Here is a 16,849-nt window from a genome sequence, read left to right on the forward strand (position 1 = left end):
GGTCAGGCTGGGTCTCGAACTTCTTACCTTGTGATCCGCCTGCCTTGGTCTCCCAAGGTGCTGGGATCACAGGCTCGAGCCATGGCGCCCAGCCTGGTTGTTTCTTATAAGTCTTTCTTATTGGTTCTTCTCTCAGAGCTCCCTTTTTCCCTTTTGTTTCTTTCTTTTTCCATTTGCCACTAATCAAAAGGCAATCAGAACTCTTAAGATTGAAGTGCTCCCAGAACTTAGTACTTAGATCTTTTTTCTATATATATTTATATATTTTTTGAGACCGACTCTCACTCTGTTGCCGAGGCAGGAGTGCAGTGGCTTGATGTTAGCTCACTGCAACCTTCACCTCCCAGGTTCAAGCGATTCTCATGCTTCAGCCTCCTGAGTAGCTGGGACTACAGGCAGAAGCCACCAGGCCCGGCTAATTTTTGTATTTTTAGTAGAGACAGGGTTTCACCATGTTGGCCAGGCTGGTCTCGAACTCTTGACCTTAGGTGATCCTCCCACTTTGGCCTCCCAAAGTGCTGGGATTACAGATGTGAGCCACCGCACCTAGCCTTTTTTCTATTTTACGCTCATTCTTTTGGTGATCTAATGGCCTTAAATATCTCTATTCCAATGAGTCCCAGACTTTTATATCCAGTTACCTCAACATATCCAGTTGACATTTAAGAGACATATCCAGTTTTACATATCCAAAGCTGACTGTTTTTCCCTCCAAAACTGTTCCACCTACAGTCTTCCCCATTTCAGTTGACGGTAATGCTGTCCTTTCAGCTGTTCAACCAAAAACCTGAATCATTCTGGATTTTCTTATGTTCTAGATATAATCTGTGAGGAAACTCTATTGGCTCTACCTATAAAATATACCTGGAATCTAGTCAACTTCTTACTACCTCCTCTGTCACCACCCTGATCTGCCAACATATGTCACCTGGGTTAGGGCAGTAGACACCCAAATGGTCTTTCAGCTTCTACCCTGGCGTCTACTATCTAGTGCCAACCAGTACCCACCGTGATCTCTTAAAACATAAGTAGTCATTCTGCGGTTAAGAACCCTAAGCACTGTTTAGCTTTGTGTTCCAATAATGTTTGCTGGCTGGCTTCATATCTGTTTTATGAGTGTATTTCCTTTCCTATGATGTATTTTCTCTATGCATATCCTCATATGTGGCAATAGTTACCACAGTCTCTTAAACTCTGATACAGTTATGTTTACCTCTCGATATGTTTTCACTACTCCTGGGATGTCATGAAAAATCATTGCAGTCCCTGGACTCCTGGCCACTCCTACTCCAGTGACAATGTCTGTCTGTAGAATATTGTTGGCAGAAATCATCCATATCCCAGGTTCACCTAGGAAAAGACAAGAGAAAGCACTCGGCTGCAGCCTTTGATATAAATCACTCTAGACTTATTCATACTACAAATCAGCAAACTTTTCAAGCATGCAGATATCTCTTCCCAGGAGAAATGGCCAGCTTTGAAGATAACTGTTTTCTCAGTGTCAGGTTCCTCTTCATATATCATACCAGCAAAATAAAGAATCATAAGAAGAGCTACTTAGTTGGAGAATGTAACTGTTCTTCTTAGGAAAAATAAAAGCTCTTTTTACATACAGGGATAGCTTTCTGAATAAATTTTGTTTAGATGCTGCTAAGGACAAATTTGCTTTGAGCTACTGTTTGATGACAGCAAGAAAGACTGCAAAAAAGTGACTACTGGGAAGAGAAAGGATTTATTTATTTTGGCTTAAGTCTAAAGATGGCCAAGGAATGCTAAAAACTGGGTTAGAGTTTGTACTTAGCCTGCAGGACTACTGATCCTGGCATATGGCCCTTTCCTTCATCATATGATGAAGCCTCCCAAAATTCCAGATTGGAAGACTATAGGACAATCCTGTCAAAATCTAGCTAAAAAGAGTAAAAAATAGGTCGGGCACTGTGGCTCACGTCTGTAATACCAGTACTTTGGGAGGCCGAGGCTGGAAGATCACTTGAGGTCAGGAGTTCGAGACCAGCCTGACCAACATGGTGAAACTAAAATACTAAAAATACAAAAATTAGCCAGGCGTGGTGGCACATGCCTCTAGTTTCAGCTACTTGAGAGGCTGAGGCAGGAGAACCACTTGAACTCAGAAGGCGGAGGTTGCAGTGAGCCAAGATCACACCATTGCACTCCAGCCTGGGTGATAAGAGTGAAACTCCGTCTCAAAAAAACAAACAAAAAAAGAGAAAGTAAAAAAATACTCTGCTTCATTGACAAGGGATTTATAATCAGGGGATTATAACTCTCATGGTCAACCTTAAAGTAGGGTTAGCTCATTGGTCCTGGATTGCATGTTGGTAGTGGTTGTTTGCAAATCAGCTGTTATAGCATTGGGGGATTCAGCTGTATAGAGCCCCTTTGTATCAAGGTCCAAAACACGTAGTTAATGCTAAAGTCAGGTCCAACATTTACATCACTTTACCTAAACATATGTATCCGTAGTTACCAGAAGAGGCTGCAAAGCCAAAGCCATATATTACCACAAGCAGGTCTTACTTGGATGTATATATCCAGGCAGTGTACACCACTTTGGGATATGGTATTTGGAAACCCAAAGAATTCACTCATTTCCTAACCAAAAACTGATTTCTTTTTTTTTGAGAGACAGCCTGTCATTCAGGCTAGAGTGCAGTGGTGCAATCATAGCTTACTGCAGCCTTGATCTCCTGGACTCAAGCAATCTTCCCACCTCAGCCTCCCAATAGTTGGGACCAAAGGCATATGCCACCACACTGGGCTAATTTAATTATTATTATTATTATTATTATTATTTTTGAGACAGAGTCTTGCTCCGTCACCCAGGCTGGAGTGCAGTGGCGCATTCTCAGCTCACTGCAACCTCCACCCCAGGTTCAAGTGATTCTCCTGTCTCAGCCTTCTGAGTAGCTGGGATTACAGGCGTCTGCCACCACACTCGGCTAATTTTTGTATTTTTAGTAGAGTCAGGGTTTCACCATGTTGGCCAGGCTGGTCTTGAACTCCTGACCCCAGGTGGTCTGCCTGCCTTGGCCTCCCAAATGATTTTCTATGATTTTGTTTATTTATTTTGAGACGAAGTCTCACTCTGTTACCAGGCTGGAGTGCAGTGGCACAATCTGGGCTCACTGCAACCTCCGCCTCCCAGGTTCCAGAGATTCTCCTGCCTCAGCCTCCTGAGTAGCTGGGACAACAGGCATGTGCCACCATGCCCAGATAATTTTTGTATTTTTAGTACAGATGGGGTTTCACCATGTTGGCTAGGATGGTCTCGATCTCTTGACCTCGTGATCTGGCCCCTCGGCCTCCCAAAGTGCTGGGATTACAGGCATGGGCCACCGCACCTGGCTTATAATTTTATTTTTAAAATAATTATCAGTACTTAGGACAGAAATGCTTTGTTTTCAAGAGTATAGTTGGCCAGGGGCCAACCCCTTGTATGAAAACACAAAAATTAGCCAGGTGTGGTAGTGTGTGCCTGTAGTCCCAGCTACTCAGGAAGCTAAGGCAGGAGAATCACTTGAACCCAGGAGTCAAGAGGTTGCAGTGAGCCGAGATCGTGCCACTGCACTCCAGCCTGAATGACAGAGTGAGACTCTGTCTCAAAAAAAAAAAAAGTATAATTTATCTGGGTACAAGAAAAAACCTTATTACGATGATGATATGTTAGGACTTAGGCCTTCAAATGTGCCTCACAAAATAGCATACACACAACTAGTTCTTAGAACTAAAGCCTTATTGCCTTTTCCTTCCTGTTATCCTTTACTGTCCTTCAATATAGTCATTACCCTCCTTCAAAAGCTTGGAATGGAGGAAAAGACACCGTGCCCTGCACTATCTACAGGATATAAAATAGAGCTATGTATTCAATAGACTCTTGATAAATATTACTGGCTAGCTTCTAATTGGCTGCCTAGTGAGTGAAACAGGCATTAATCTAAAAATTATCAGTTAACATTACAAATAATAAAATACTCAGAAGTATTTTCTTTCTCAGGCCCTGAGATTTTAGATAATTTGGAAACAAATATTCTAGGGGATTAATTGCTTTCTTGAACTTCTGGCCTTAAGTGACCTCTCCAGCTTGACCTCCCAAAGGGCTGAGATTATGGGTATAAACCACCACACCAGTTCAAGGGATTAATAACTGCTTTTTTGTTGTTGCTGTTAAATAACTGCGTTTTAATCTTCACAACTATCAGTTGTAAGGTTGAGAAAGGGAATGTATACATACCATGCTGGCTGACAAGGTGAGTACTGAAGCAGATGACATCTCCAACAAAGTTAAGCTTGGTGTCCGGCTCAATGGCATGCTCTACAGCAACAGGAATATAATCTGCCATGCCTGGATGTCTCCGGTCCCAAAGCCCCACAAGTGTCAGCCCTCTGTTCACAGCCTGGGCCATGTAAGTATAGTTCTTATGCCCTGGTCCAATAAGCAGCAAGTCATCTCTGCAAGTAGACATTAAAGGTAGAAATCTTTCAAAAGAGAAGACAATAGTTACAAAATAGTTCTGGGGAACACCCTATCACATTTTATATTCAACAGCTGAAAAGTTCAGAAGGCATTCCACAATAAAGAGTGAGTAAGTAGGCCGGGCGCGGTGGCTCACGCCTGTAATCCCAGCATTTTGGGAGGCTGAGGCGGGTGAATCACAAGGTCAGGAGATTGAGACCATCCTGGCTAACACAGTGAAACCCCATCTCTACTAAAAAACACAAAAAATTAGCTGGGCATGGTGGCAAGTGCCAGCTACTCGGGAGGCTGAGGCAGGAGAATGGCATGAACCCGGGAGGCAGAGCTTGCAGTGAGCTGAGATCATCACTGCACTCCAGACTGGGAGACAGAGTGAGACTTCATCTCAAAAAAAAAAGAGTAAGTAAGTATGGGCCAAGGATTAGTCTATTACCTTCACATGTATAGTGCCCAAGAAGGCTTTTTTTTTTTCCCAGTAAAGCCTTTTGATAATAATACTCCAATTAGCTCCCTATGGATCTTTTAGTGAATTAGAACTTGACAGATTTAAGATATCCTGAAATTTTTCTTAAGTGACAACTAATACCATTATCTAAGTCGGGTCTTTTTTTTTTTTTTTTTTTTTTTTTAAGACAGAGTCTTAATTGGTCACACAGGCTGGAGTGCAATAGCACAATCTCTGCTCACTGCAACCTCTGCCTCCTGGGCTCAAGTGATCCTCCCACCTCAGCCTCCCTAGTAGCTGGGACTACAGGCACCCACTACCACACCCAGCTAATTTTTGTATTTTTGTAGGGATGGGGTTTCACCATGTTGTCCAGGCTGGTCTTGAACTCGTGGGCCCAAGTGATCCTCTCTGCTCAGCCTCCCAAAGTGCTGGGATTACAGGTGTGAGTCACCCACCTGGCCTCACTTAAAAAAATTTTTTTAACAAAAGAAAGATCAAATTCCAAATTCAGAATGTGAGGGGAATTTACTGGAGCTGCTATATAATACTAGCCTAATCTGCAAGATTTCTACCCTAGTGTCAATACCATTCCTTTGACTTCCATACCTGTTCAGAGCCAGATAAAGCTGGGTATTGTGTGTGTGGAATTTCTCTCCGATACTATTATAAAACTGAACAGTGAAGGTGAGAGACATGCCCAGGGGAAATGCTGACAGGGTCCTTCCTTGGGCTGTGTATAGCTTGGGTTGGCTGCTCACTCGCAGGTATGTCACCGGTGCTACCTGTGGGAAACAAAACCTACTGGTACAGAAAAAGATGCACTGGGGAAGTGCTGTAACCATATTCTGAGACTTATAATCAATGATAAAGAGTGATGTTTCTCTTCCATAGGAAATAGTTAGCTTTTGATGTGAGATGACTTAAGTCAATACGACAGCATAGCAGCATAGGAAATTCTTTTTTTTTTTTCCTTTTCTTTTTGTTTTTTGAGACAGAATCTCACTCTGTCACCCAGGCTGGAGTGCAGTGACATGATTCTGACTCACTACAACCTCTGCCTCCCAGGTTCAAGCAATTCTCCTGCCTCAGCCTCCCAGGTAGCTGTGATTACAGGCATCTGCCATCACGCCTGGTTAATTTTTGTATTTTTTGTAGAGACAGGGTTTCACCATATTGGCCAGGCTGGTCTCAAACTCCTGACCTTAAGCAATCTGTACACCTTGGCCTCCCAAAGTGCTGGGATTACAGGCGTGAGCCACTGCGCCCGGCTTGAAATGGGTTTTTAATTTTTTTTTTTTTTTTGAGATGGAATTTCGCTCTGTTGCCCAGGCTGGAGTGCAGTGGCGCAATCTCAGCTAACTGCAACCTCCGCCTCCTGGGTTCAAGCAATTCTCTGCCTCAGCCTCCTGAGTAGCTGAGATTATAGGTGCCTGCCACAACGCCCAGCTAATTTTTTGTATTTTTAGTAGAGACGGGGTTTCACCATCTTGGCCAGGTTGGTCTTGAACTACTGACCTTGTGATCCACCTGGCTCAGCTTCCCAAAGTGCTGGGATTACAGGTGTGAGCCACTGCGCCCAGCAGGGTTTTTAATTTTCAAAGCTGTGGGAATGTGAAGAGAAGCTGGAGCTTTATGAGGAAAGGACTTTAATTCATCCATTTCATGCAGAGTGCTCAATATTCATGGTTAAATAATCGATTACTTATCAGGAACACAATCTATATTGTGTTTCACACTGTAAGAGAGCTGCGATACAGTAAGTGAAGTCTAGGTTTGAATCATAGCTTTATCATTTTCATAGCCTCATGTAACTTTTCTGGGTCTCAGGTTTCTTATCAGTTAACAGTTAGATGGGGATTATAATGCCTATCTCACAGGGCTTTTGTGGTAGTTAAAAGAGATAATATACATACAACGACCAATATAGTATATAGTAGATGTTTAATGTCTAAAATTTTTTTTTTTCTTGTTAAGACTAACTTATCTCTGAGATCTTTTCTCATTTTTTTAATTCTAGTAGCAAAGCTTAATTTTTTAAAAAGAGACAGATTGTTGCTTTGTTTTCTAGGCTGCAGTGCAGCAGTTCAATCATAGCACGCTGCAGCCTCAAACTTCTAGGTTCATGCGATCCTCCACCTCAGCCTCCCAAGCAGCTAGGACTGCAGGCATGCGCCACCAAGGCTGGCTATTTTTTTTTTTTTTTTTTCATTTTTTATAGAGATAGGGGTCTCACTATGTTGCTCAGGCTGGTCTCAAATTCCTGGCCTCAAGTGATTCTCCTGCCTCAGCCTCCCAAAGTGCTGAGCTTACAGGCATGAGTCACCAAGCCCAGCCGATTTTGATAGCAATCGTTCTACACTCCTCTGACACGAACCCTTTTGCCAAAGCTGCTAGGAAGACAATCATATAAATTTAGGCTGATCTGTTTTATAACAAGGGGTCTAAAGGTCATTTTAATTTTATGGCATATGTCAAGACTGGCCTCTTATAGGTTCATTTCTGACTCCCAGAGATTTCTTCTTTTTTTTTTTTTCCCCTGGTTCATGTTCTCTCATGATAGAGAAGTTTCTAATTCTTTTCTTTTTCTTTTTTTCCTTAATGCATGATAAGAAAATTTCTAGTTTTGGCCGGGCGCGGTGGCTCAAGCCTGTAATCCCAGCACTTTGGGAGGCTGAGACGGGCGGATCACGAGGTCAGGAGATCGAGACCATCCTGGCTAACACGGTGAAACCCCGTCTCTACTAAAAAATACAAAAAACTAGCTGGGCGAGGTGGTGGGCGCCTGTAGTCCCAGCTACTCGGGAGGCTGAGGCAGGAGAATGGCGTGAACCCGGGAGGCGGAGCTTGCAGTGAGCTGAGATCCGGCCACTGCACTCCAGCCTGGGTGACAGAGCAAGACTCTGTCTCAAAAAAAAAAAAAAAAAAGAAAATTTCTAGTTTTTCAAAAAAGGAACTCTGCTTCTTAAGGGTATGCCTTTTATTTATTTGTTTTTTTTAGTAAGTCCCTGAACTCACCTGGACCCCGGTTATGGTTGTTTGGTTGACTCCAAAAGGTTCTATAGAAGTGACTTCCAATACAGCAGTACCTGCAATGGAACCAGCTTTCAGGAGCCCTTCACCAACCTCCTCAATGACGGATGAATTAGGGAAACACTTGAGAACACGAGAACTCACAAAGGCAGCTCCTTCCCTAGGGAACAAGTAAAGAAAGTGGCATCTTTTGGGGGTCCTGTCTGACCAGAGAGAAAAGGGTAAAAATTTCCAGGATCACTGTTAGGGGATGTACTCGAGAAAACTGCTTGCCATTCTCCACGTGTGTAATTATTTGTTCCTCAGATAAAAGTCTGCCTTTGGATTATGCTTATTTATTTAAAATCAAATCTTTTATCATTAAAAAATTATTTAGGCCGGGTGTGGTGGCTCACATCTGTAATCCCAGAACTTTGGGAGGCCAAGGCGGGAGGGTCACCTGAGGTCAGGAGTTTGAGACCAGCTTGGCCAACATGGTAAAACCCTGTCTCTACTAAAAAAAAAAAAAAGGCCGGGCGCGGTGGCTCACGCCTGTAATCCCAGCACTTTGGGAGGCCGAGGCGGGCGGATCACAAGGTCAGGAGATGGAGACCACGGTGAAACCCCGTCTCTACTAAAAATACAAAAAATTAGCTGGGCACGGTGGCGGGTGTCTGTAGTTCCAGCTACTCAGGAGGCTGAGGCAGGAGAATGGCGTGAACCCGAGAAGCGGAGCTTGCAGTGAGCCGAGATCTGGCCACTGCACTCCAGCCTGGGCGACAGAGCGAGACTCCGTCTCGAAAAAAAAAAATTTTGCCGGGTGTGATAGCTGGCGCCTGTAATCCCAGCTTCTCGGGAGGCTGAGGCAGGAGAATGGCTTCAACCCGGGAGGCAGAGGTTGCAGTGAGCCGAGATGGCACCATTGGCCACTGCACTCCAGCCTGGGCGACAGAGCGAGACTCCGTCTCGAAAAAAAAAAATTTTGCCGGGTGTGATAGCTGGCGCCTGTAATCCCAGCTTCTCGGGAGGCTGAGGCAGGAGAATGGCTTCAACCCGGGAGGCAGAGGTTGCAGTGAGCCGAGATGGCACCATTTGTACTCCAGCCTGGCCGACAAGAGTAAAACTCCATCTCAAAAAGAAAATTATTCAGCCAAAACAATTGAAAGCAGGTATTCAAGTAAATACTTGCAAATGAATATTCATAGCAGCACTATTCACAATAGCCAAACGGTGAAAACAACACAAATTTCTTTTCTTTTTTTTTTTTTGAGATGGAGTTTCGCTCTTGTTGCCCAAGCCAGAGTTCAATGACGTGATCTCGGCTCACTGCTGCCTCCACCTCCAGGGTTCAAGTGATTCTCCTGCCTCAGCCTCCTGAGTAGTTGGGATTACAGGCATGCACAACCACACCTGGCTAATTTAGTGTTTTTAGTAGAGTTGGGGTTTCTCCATGTTGGTCAGGCTGGTCTCGAACTCCCAACCTCAGGTAATCCACCAGCGTTGGCCTCCCAAAAGCCTGGGATTACAGGCGTGAGCCACTGTACCCAACCCCAAATTTCTATTAGGAGATGAAATTATAAACTAAATGTGGTATTTCCATATAATGGAATACTATTCAGTCATAAAAAGGAAGAAGTACTGATACATGCTACAACATGGATGAACCTCAAAAACATTATGCTAACTTAAAGAAGCCAATACAAGGCTGGGCACAGTGGCTCACGCCTGTAATCCCAGCACTTTGGGAGGCCAAGGCAGGCGGATCGCCTGAGGTCAGGGGTTCAAGACCAGCCTGGCCAACATGGTGAAACCCCATCTCTACTAAAAATACAAAAATTAGGCGGGTGTGGTGGCAGGCACCTGTAATCCCAGCTACTCGGGAGGCTGAGGCAGGAGAATTGCCTGAACCCAGGAGGTGGAGGTTGCAGTGAGCCGAGATTGCGCCACTGTGCTCTGACCTGGGCAACAGAGCAAGACTGTCTAAAAAAAAAAAAAAAAAAGAAACCAACACAAAATGTTGCATATTGTATGATTCCATTTATATGAAATACATTCAGGATAGCTAATACCGTACACAGAAAGCAGATGAGTGATTGCCAGGGGCTGCGAGCAGGAAAGAAGGAAGAGTGACTGCTTCATAGGTATGGGATCTCCTTTGGTGGTGATAAAGATATTTGGAACTAGATGGAGATGCTGAATACACAATATTGTGAATGTACTAAATGCCACTGAATTTTACACTTTACAATGGTTTTACATTATGGAAATTTCACCTCATACAAAAAATTATTTGGGGGTTAGAAAAATCTCCTAGAAGGCAAAGGTGTTCTTTCTATGTCAATGTTTTACTGAAAATACTTAAGCTTGGATCCTGGCGCTTCCTTATTCTCTCTTTTCCTTACCTGTTGGTATGGAGTTTGAGCTGAGAATTTATAGGCATCAGAATCTGCTCTGGTTGGCACTCTGGATAGAAGAGTTGGAGTTTTTCGAACACCTATAATGAGAAAATAATGCATTCCTCATATTTGGCAAAGACAAATTATGACTTTTACTTACACATGGACTTCAGTATAATCCCCAAGAGATTAACATGCAAATAAATGACAACTACAAATCAACAGTCTGCCTAACTTCTAATAAGTCTAAAATCATCCACAATACTCCTCTCCAAAATGAACCAGGCACTCAAAACATAACTAGGTATTCTAGAAGATATAACCTAATGTTAGCCGTTTCTGACTCTGAGGGACTGAGCATGTAGCAAAGTTTACACTTACCACATCTTCCATATTACTTAGATATTAGGTATAAAATTACTTCGAAATTTCTAATTCTAGCTCTTGTAAAATGACATGAAGTTTGAGAAAAAGAACCTATAATATTCAATTAGCATGAAACACCATCCAGGTCTTCCACCTTCTAGTAAAGTACTCTTTCCTCTACTCCACATTGAATCAGAGAACCAAAGCCAAAATAAAGGAAAAAATAAAAAAAGTGAAAGAAAAAAAAGTCTCAAAATCAGAGGCAGTGAAACTTACTTGACCCATATAAGTGATAACTTGTTTTCTGAATTCTAAAAACAACAGAAACATTTAGCTTTTAGCCTGAGAGTATCTGTAGAAACTATTCATAATCTTACACCTTATGAAAAGTTAGAATTATGTTTTATCCTAACTGTGAATATATTTAAATGGACTTATATCAGCTGGACACAGTGGCTCATGACTGTAATCCCAGCACTTTGGGAGGCCGAGGAGGGCAGATTATCTGAGGTCAGGAGTTCGAGACCAGCCTGGTCAACATAATGAAACCCTGTCTCTACTAAAAATACAAAAATTAGCCAGGCATGGTGGCATGTGCCTGTAATCTCAGGTACTCAGGAGGCTGAGGCAGGAGAATCACTTGTACCTGGGAGGCAGAGGTTGCAGTGAGTCGAGATCATGCCACTGCACTCCAGCCTGGGCAACAGAGTAAAACTCTCTCTCTAAATAAATAAATAAATAAAAATTTTAAATGGACTTATAATATCTATGTAAGGTGGAGTGGATCAGAAATGAATCCTTCTCTAATTACTGTGGTGTTCATATCCTGTGTTCCTGGTATGGGGAGTTGAAGGGAGTGTGTGTGCTACAGTTTCTTTTCTTTTTTTTTTCAGACTGCTCACCTGCAAGTACTAATAGTTTCTGATGTCAATAGTATATAAAAGCAGGCGGGCATGGTGGCTCACGCCTATAATTCCAGCACTTTGGGAGGCCAAGGCAGGTGGATCACTTGAGGTTAGGAGTCTGAGACCAGCCTGGACAATGTGGCGAAACCCCATCTCTACTAAAAATACAAAAATTAGCCAGGCATGGTGGCGGGCGCCTGTAATCCCAGCTACTTGGGAGGCTGAGGCAGGGAGAATTACCTGAACTCTGCAGTGAGTGGAGATTGTGCCACTGCACTCCAGCCTGGGCGACAGAGTGAGACTCTGTCTCAAAAATAAAAAACAGGCCGGGCATGGTGGCTCATGCCTGTAATCCCAGCACTTTGGGAGGCCGAGGCGGGCGGATCATGAGATCAGGAGCTCGAGACCATCCTGGCTAACACGGTGAAACCCCATCTCTACTAAAAATACAAAAATTAGCTGGGCGTGGTGGCAGGCGCCTATAGTCCCAGCTACTTGGGACGCTGAGGCAGGAGAATGGTGTGAACCCAGGAAGAGGAGCTTGTAGGGAGCCGAGATTGTGCCACTGCACTCCAGCCTGGGCGACAGAGCGAGACTCCATCTCAAAAAAAACACCAAAAACCAAAAAACAAAAAAAACAAAAAACAGGCCAGGCGCGGTGGCTCACGCCTGTAATCCCAACACTTTGGGAGGCTGAGGCAGGCGGAGCACTTGAGGTCGGGAGTTTGAGACCAGGTTGACCAACATGGAGAAAGCCCGTTTCTACTAAAATTACAAAATTAGCTGGGCTTGGTGGCACACGCTACTCAGGAGGCTGAGGCAGGAGAATCGCTTGAACCTGGGAGGCGGAGTTTGCAGTGAGCCGAGATCGTGCCATTGCACTCCAGCCTGGGCAACAAGAGCGACACTCTGTCTCAAAACAAAACAAAAACAAAAACAAAAACTATATACAAGCAATCAGCAGGAATGATAAAGATCTAGGAAGTACAAACCTGTTCTCAGAATCGCTCTAACAATTATCTGTCTCTATCCAAAATAAGCTCTTCGTTGATGGTAAGAGAATATAACTTTCTTATCCTTAATATACGAAAAAAAGATTTAGATTTGGAAGCTTACCAGGATCTGTACTTCATCAGAGAGTTCCAACAAATTCCCCTCAAACTGCTCAGAGGAACTGTTCATGCAGTGAACAGTGACCTTGATACTGGTCCGGCCTGCTGCTTTTGTGTGGACAACCATGGCAAAGTTATGCTCTACTGGGAGCTGTAGAAAAACCTAGACAGCGAAGGGATAGATTAAGAAATATTCATGATAAACATGGTGTCTTCCTTTTATTTTTTTTTTAACTTTTTTAATATTAAACTTTTTTAAATTAAAAATAAAAAGTCAGGGAAGGGTAGGAGAGGGTGAGGGATAGAAGACTACAAATAGGGTGCAGTGTATACTGCTCGGGTGATGGGTGCACCAAAATCTCACAAATCACCACTAAAGGGCTTACTCATGTAACCAAATACCACCTGTACCCCAATAACTTATGGAAAAATTAAAATTAAAAATAAAATTTAAAAGTCGCTCAGGCTGGAGTGCAGTGGAACAATCTCAGCTCACTGCAGCGTCGACCTCCCGGGCTCTGGTGATCTTCCCACCTCAGCCTCCCTAGTAGCTGGGACTACAGGGGCATACCACCACACTCAGCTAATTTTTGTATTTTTTGTAGACATAGGGTTTCGCCATGTTGCTTAGGCTGGTCTCGAACTCCTGGCCTCAAGTGATCTGCCCACCTCAGCCTCCCAAAGTGCTGGGATTACAATTAATTGTTTGTTTTTATTTTTAATTTTTGTGGCTACATAGTAAGCATACATATTTATGGGGTACATGAGATACTTTGATACAGGCATAGAACTTGTAATAATCACATCAGGGTAAGTGGGGTATCCATCACCTCAAGCATACTTTAAGTTGAAACCTTTTTTGTTTTTTTTTGAGACAGGGTCTTGCTCTGTTGCCAAGACTGGAGTGCAGTGGTGAAATCATGGCTTCCTGTGGCCTCGACCTCCTGGGTTCAAGCAATCCTCCCACCTCAGTCTCTCAAGTAGCAAGGACCACAGGCATGTGTCCCCATGTGTCAATTAGCCCAGCTAATTAAAAAAAAATTTTTTTTTTCTAAAAACAGGGTCTCCCTATGTTGCCCAGGCTGGTCTCAAACTCTTGGGCTCAAGTGATCCTCCTGCCTCAGCCTCCTAAAGTGTTGCAATTGCAGGTGTGAGCCGCTGTGTCCAGCTGCATTTACAGACACGATTATACTCTTTTAGTTATTTTATTTTATTTTGAGATGGAGTCTTGCTCTGTTGCCCAGTTTGGAGTGCAATGACATGATTTCAGCTCACTGCAACCTCCGCCTCCCGGGTTCAAGCAATTCTCCCTGTCTCAGTCTCCCAAATAGCTGGAATTACAGATGCCTGCCAACATGCCCAACTAATTTTTGTATTTTTAGTAGAGACAGGGTTTCACCATGTTGGCTAGGCTGGTCTCAAACTCCTGACCTCAGATGATCCACCCGCCTCGGCCTCCCAAAGTGCTGGAATTACAGGCGTGAGCCCCTGCACCTGGCCTCGTTATTTAAAAATATATGATAAGTTATTGTTGACTGTACTCACCCTGTTGTGCTATCAAATACTAGATCTTATTCATTTAATCTAACTATATTTTTGTACTCATTAAGCATCCCCACTTCCCTCCCACCCGCCCACTATGCTTTCCAGCCTCCAGTAACCATCATTCTACTCTGTCTCCATGAGTTCAATTGTTTTCATCTTTAGCTCCCACAAATAAGTGAGACATGCAAAGTTTGTCTATCTATACCTGGCTTATTTCACTTAACATAGTGTCTCCAATTCCATCATCCATGTTGTTGCACATGACAGGATCTCATTTTTTTTTTTTTTTTTGAGACAGGGTCTTGTTCTGTTGCCCAGGTTGAGTACAGTGGCACAATCATGGCTCATTGCTGCCTCAATCTCCAGGGCTCAAGTGCTTCTTCTGCCTCAGCCTCTCAAGTAGCTGGGACTACAGGCATGCACCACTGTGCCTGGCTAAATTTTTTAAAATTTATTTTTTTGTAGAGATCGAGTCTCACTATGTTGCCTAGGTTGGCCTCAAACTCCTGGGCTCAAGTGGTCCTCCCACCTTGGCCTTCCAAAGTGCTGAGATTACAGGTGTGAGTTATGGTGCCCAGCCATCTCATTCCTTTTTTATGGCTAAGTTGTACTCCATTGTGTATATACACCCCATTTTCTTTATCCAATCATCTATTGATGGACACTTAGGTTGCTTCCAAATCTTGGCCATTGTGAATAGTGCTGCAGTAAATATGAGAGAGCAGATATCTCCTTGATATAATGATTTCCTGTCTTTTGGGTATATGTCTAAGAGTGGGATTGTTGGGATCATATGGTAGTTTGGTAGTTCTATATTTAGTTTTTTGAAAACCTCCGAACTATGCTCCATAGTGACTGTACTAATTCACATTCCCATCAACAGTATATGAGGGTTCCCTTTTCTCTACATCCTTGCCAGGATTCATTGTTGCCCCTCTTTCAGATATAAGCCATTTTAACTGAGGTGAGATGATATCTTATTGTAGTTTTGATTTGCATTTCTCTGATGATCAATGATGTTGAGCACCTTTTCATATACCTGTTTGCCATTGGTATGTCTTTTTTTTTTGGTGGGGGACACAGTCTCGCTCTGTCACCCAGGCTGGAGTGCAGTGGCACAATCTCAGCTCACCGCAACCTCCACCTCCTGGGCCCAAACAATTCTCCTGCCTCAGCCTCCCCCAGTAGCTGGGACTACAGAAGCATGCCACCAAACCCAGCTAATTTTTGTATTTTTCACAGAGATGGGATTTTGCCATGTTGGCCAGGCTGGTCTCAAACTCCTAACCTGCCTAACCTGTGATCCACCTGCCTCGGCCTCCCACAGTGCTGGGATTACAGGCGTGAGTCACCGCATCTGGCCTGTATGTCTTCTTTTAAGAAATATCTAAGGCTGGGCCTTAGATCCCATTTGTCAATTTTTGCTTTGGTTGCCTGTGTTTGTGGAGTATTACTCAAGAAATCTTTGCCCACTCCAATGTTCTGGAGAGTTTCCCCAATGTTTTCTTGTAATATTTTCATACGTTGAGTCTCAGATTTAAGTCTCTGATACATTTTGATTTTATTTTTGCATATGGTGAGAGATAGGGGTGTAGTTTCATTCTTCTGCATATGGATATCCAGTTTTCCCAGCACCACTGATTGAAGAGACTGTTTTTTCCCCAATGTATATTCCTGGCACCTTTGTTAAAAGTGAGTTTCCTGCAGGTGTATGAATTTGTTTCTGGGTTCTCTATTCTGTTACATTGGTCTATATGTTTGTTTTTATGCCAGTGCCATGCTGTTTTGATTACTATAGCTCTGTCATATAATTTGAAGTCAGGTAATGTGAGTCTTCCAGTTTTATTCTTTTTGCTGAGGATGGCTTTGACTATTCTGGGTCTTTTGTGGTTCCATATAAATTTTAGAATTATTTTTTCTATTTCTGTGAAGAATGTTACTGATATTTTGATAGGGACTGCATTGAATCTGTAGATTACACTGGGTAGTATGGGTATTTTAACAATATTGATTCTTCCAATCCATGAACATGGGATATCTTTCCATTTTTTTGTGTGTCTTCTTCATTTATTTTCTTTCTTTATTTTTTTGAGATGGTATCTAGCTCTATTCCCCCATGCTGGAGTTCAATGGCATGATCTCAGCTCGCTGCAACCTCCGCCTCCTGGGTTCAAACGATTCTCATGCCTGGCCATGAATAATCTTTTTAATGTGGTGTTAAATTCAGTTTGCTAGTATTTTGATGAGGGTTTTTGCATCAATGTTCATTACAGATATTAGCCTTTAGTTTTCTTTTTTTGATAGGTCTTTGCCTGTTTTTGTTATCAGGGTAATACTGGCCTCATATAATGAGTTTAGTTGTATTCTCTCCTCCTCTATTTTTCAGAATAGTTTGAGTAGGATTGGTATTAGTTCTTCTTTAAATATTTGGTAAAATACAGCAGTGAGACCATTAGGTCCTGGGCTTTGTTTTGGTGGGAGACTTTTTTATTTTTATTTTATTTTTTATTTTTGAGACGGAGTCTCACTCTGTCACCCAGGCTGGAGTGCAGTGGCATGATCTCGGCTCACTG

General features: G+C 43.0%; 1 protein-coding gene across 1 annotated transcript in view; it reads right to left on the reverse strand.

Annotated features, from left to right (window-relative positions):
* Positions 1-16,849, reverse strand: part of NUP210L (nucleoporin 210kDa-like) — a 187,744-nt gene that overhangs the window by 30,345 nt on the left and 140,550 nt on the right. The window contains exons 27-32 of the mRNA XM_012000337.1: positions 12,736-12,894; positions 10,355-10,446; positions 7,959-8,133; positions 5,550-5,725; positions 4,253-4,470; positions 1,214-1,350 (exon numbers count right to left, since the gene is read on the reverse strand). Of these exons, the coding sequence (XP_011855727.1) occupies positions 1,214-1,350; positions 4,253-4,470; positions 5,550-5,725; positions 7,959-8,133; positions 10,355-10,446; positions 12,736-12,894 (957 nt within the window). The remainder of the gene's footprint in view (positions 1-1,213; positions 1,351-4,252; positions 4,471-5,549; positions 5,726-7,958; positions 8,134-10,354; positions 10,447-12,735; positions 12,895-16,849) is intronic.

This window comes from Mandrillus leucophaeus, unplaced genomic scaffold, assembly GCF_000951045.1.
Source record: "Mandrillus leucophaeus isolate KB7577 unplaced genomic scaffold, Mleu.le_1.0 Scaffold624, whole genome shotgun sequence".
Taxonomy (NCBI): Eukaryota; Metazoa; Chordata; class Mammalia; order Primates; family Cercopithecidae; genus Mandrillus; species Mandrillus leucophaeus.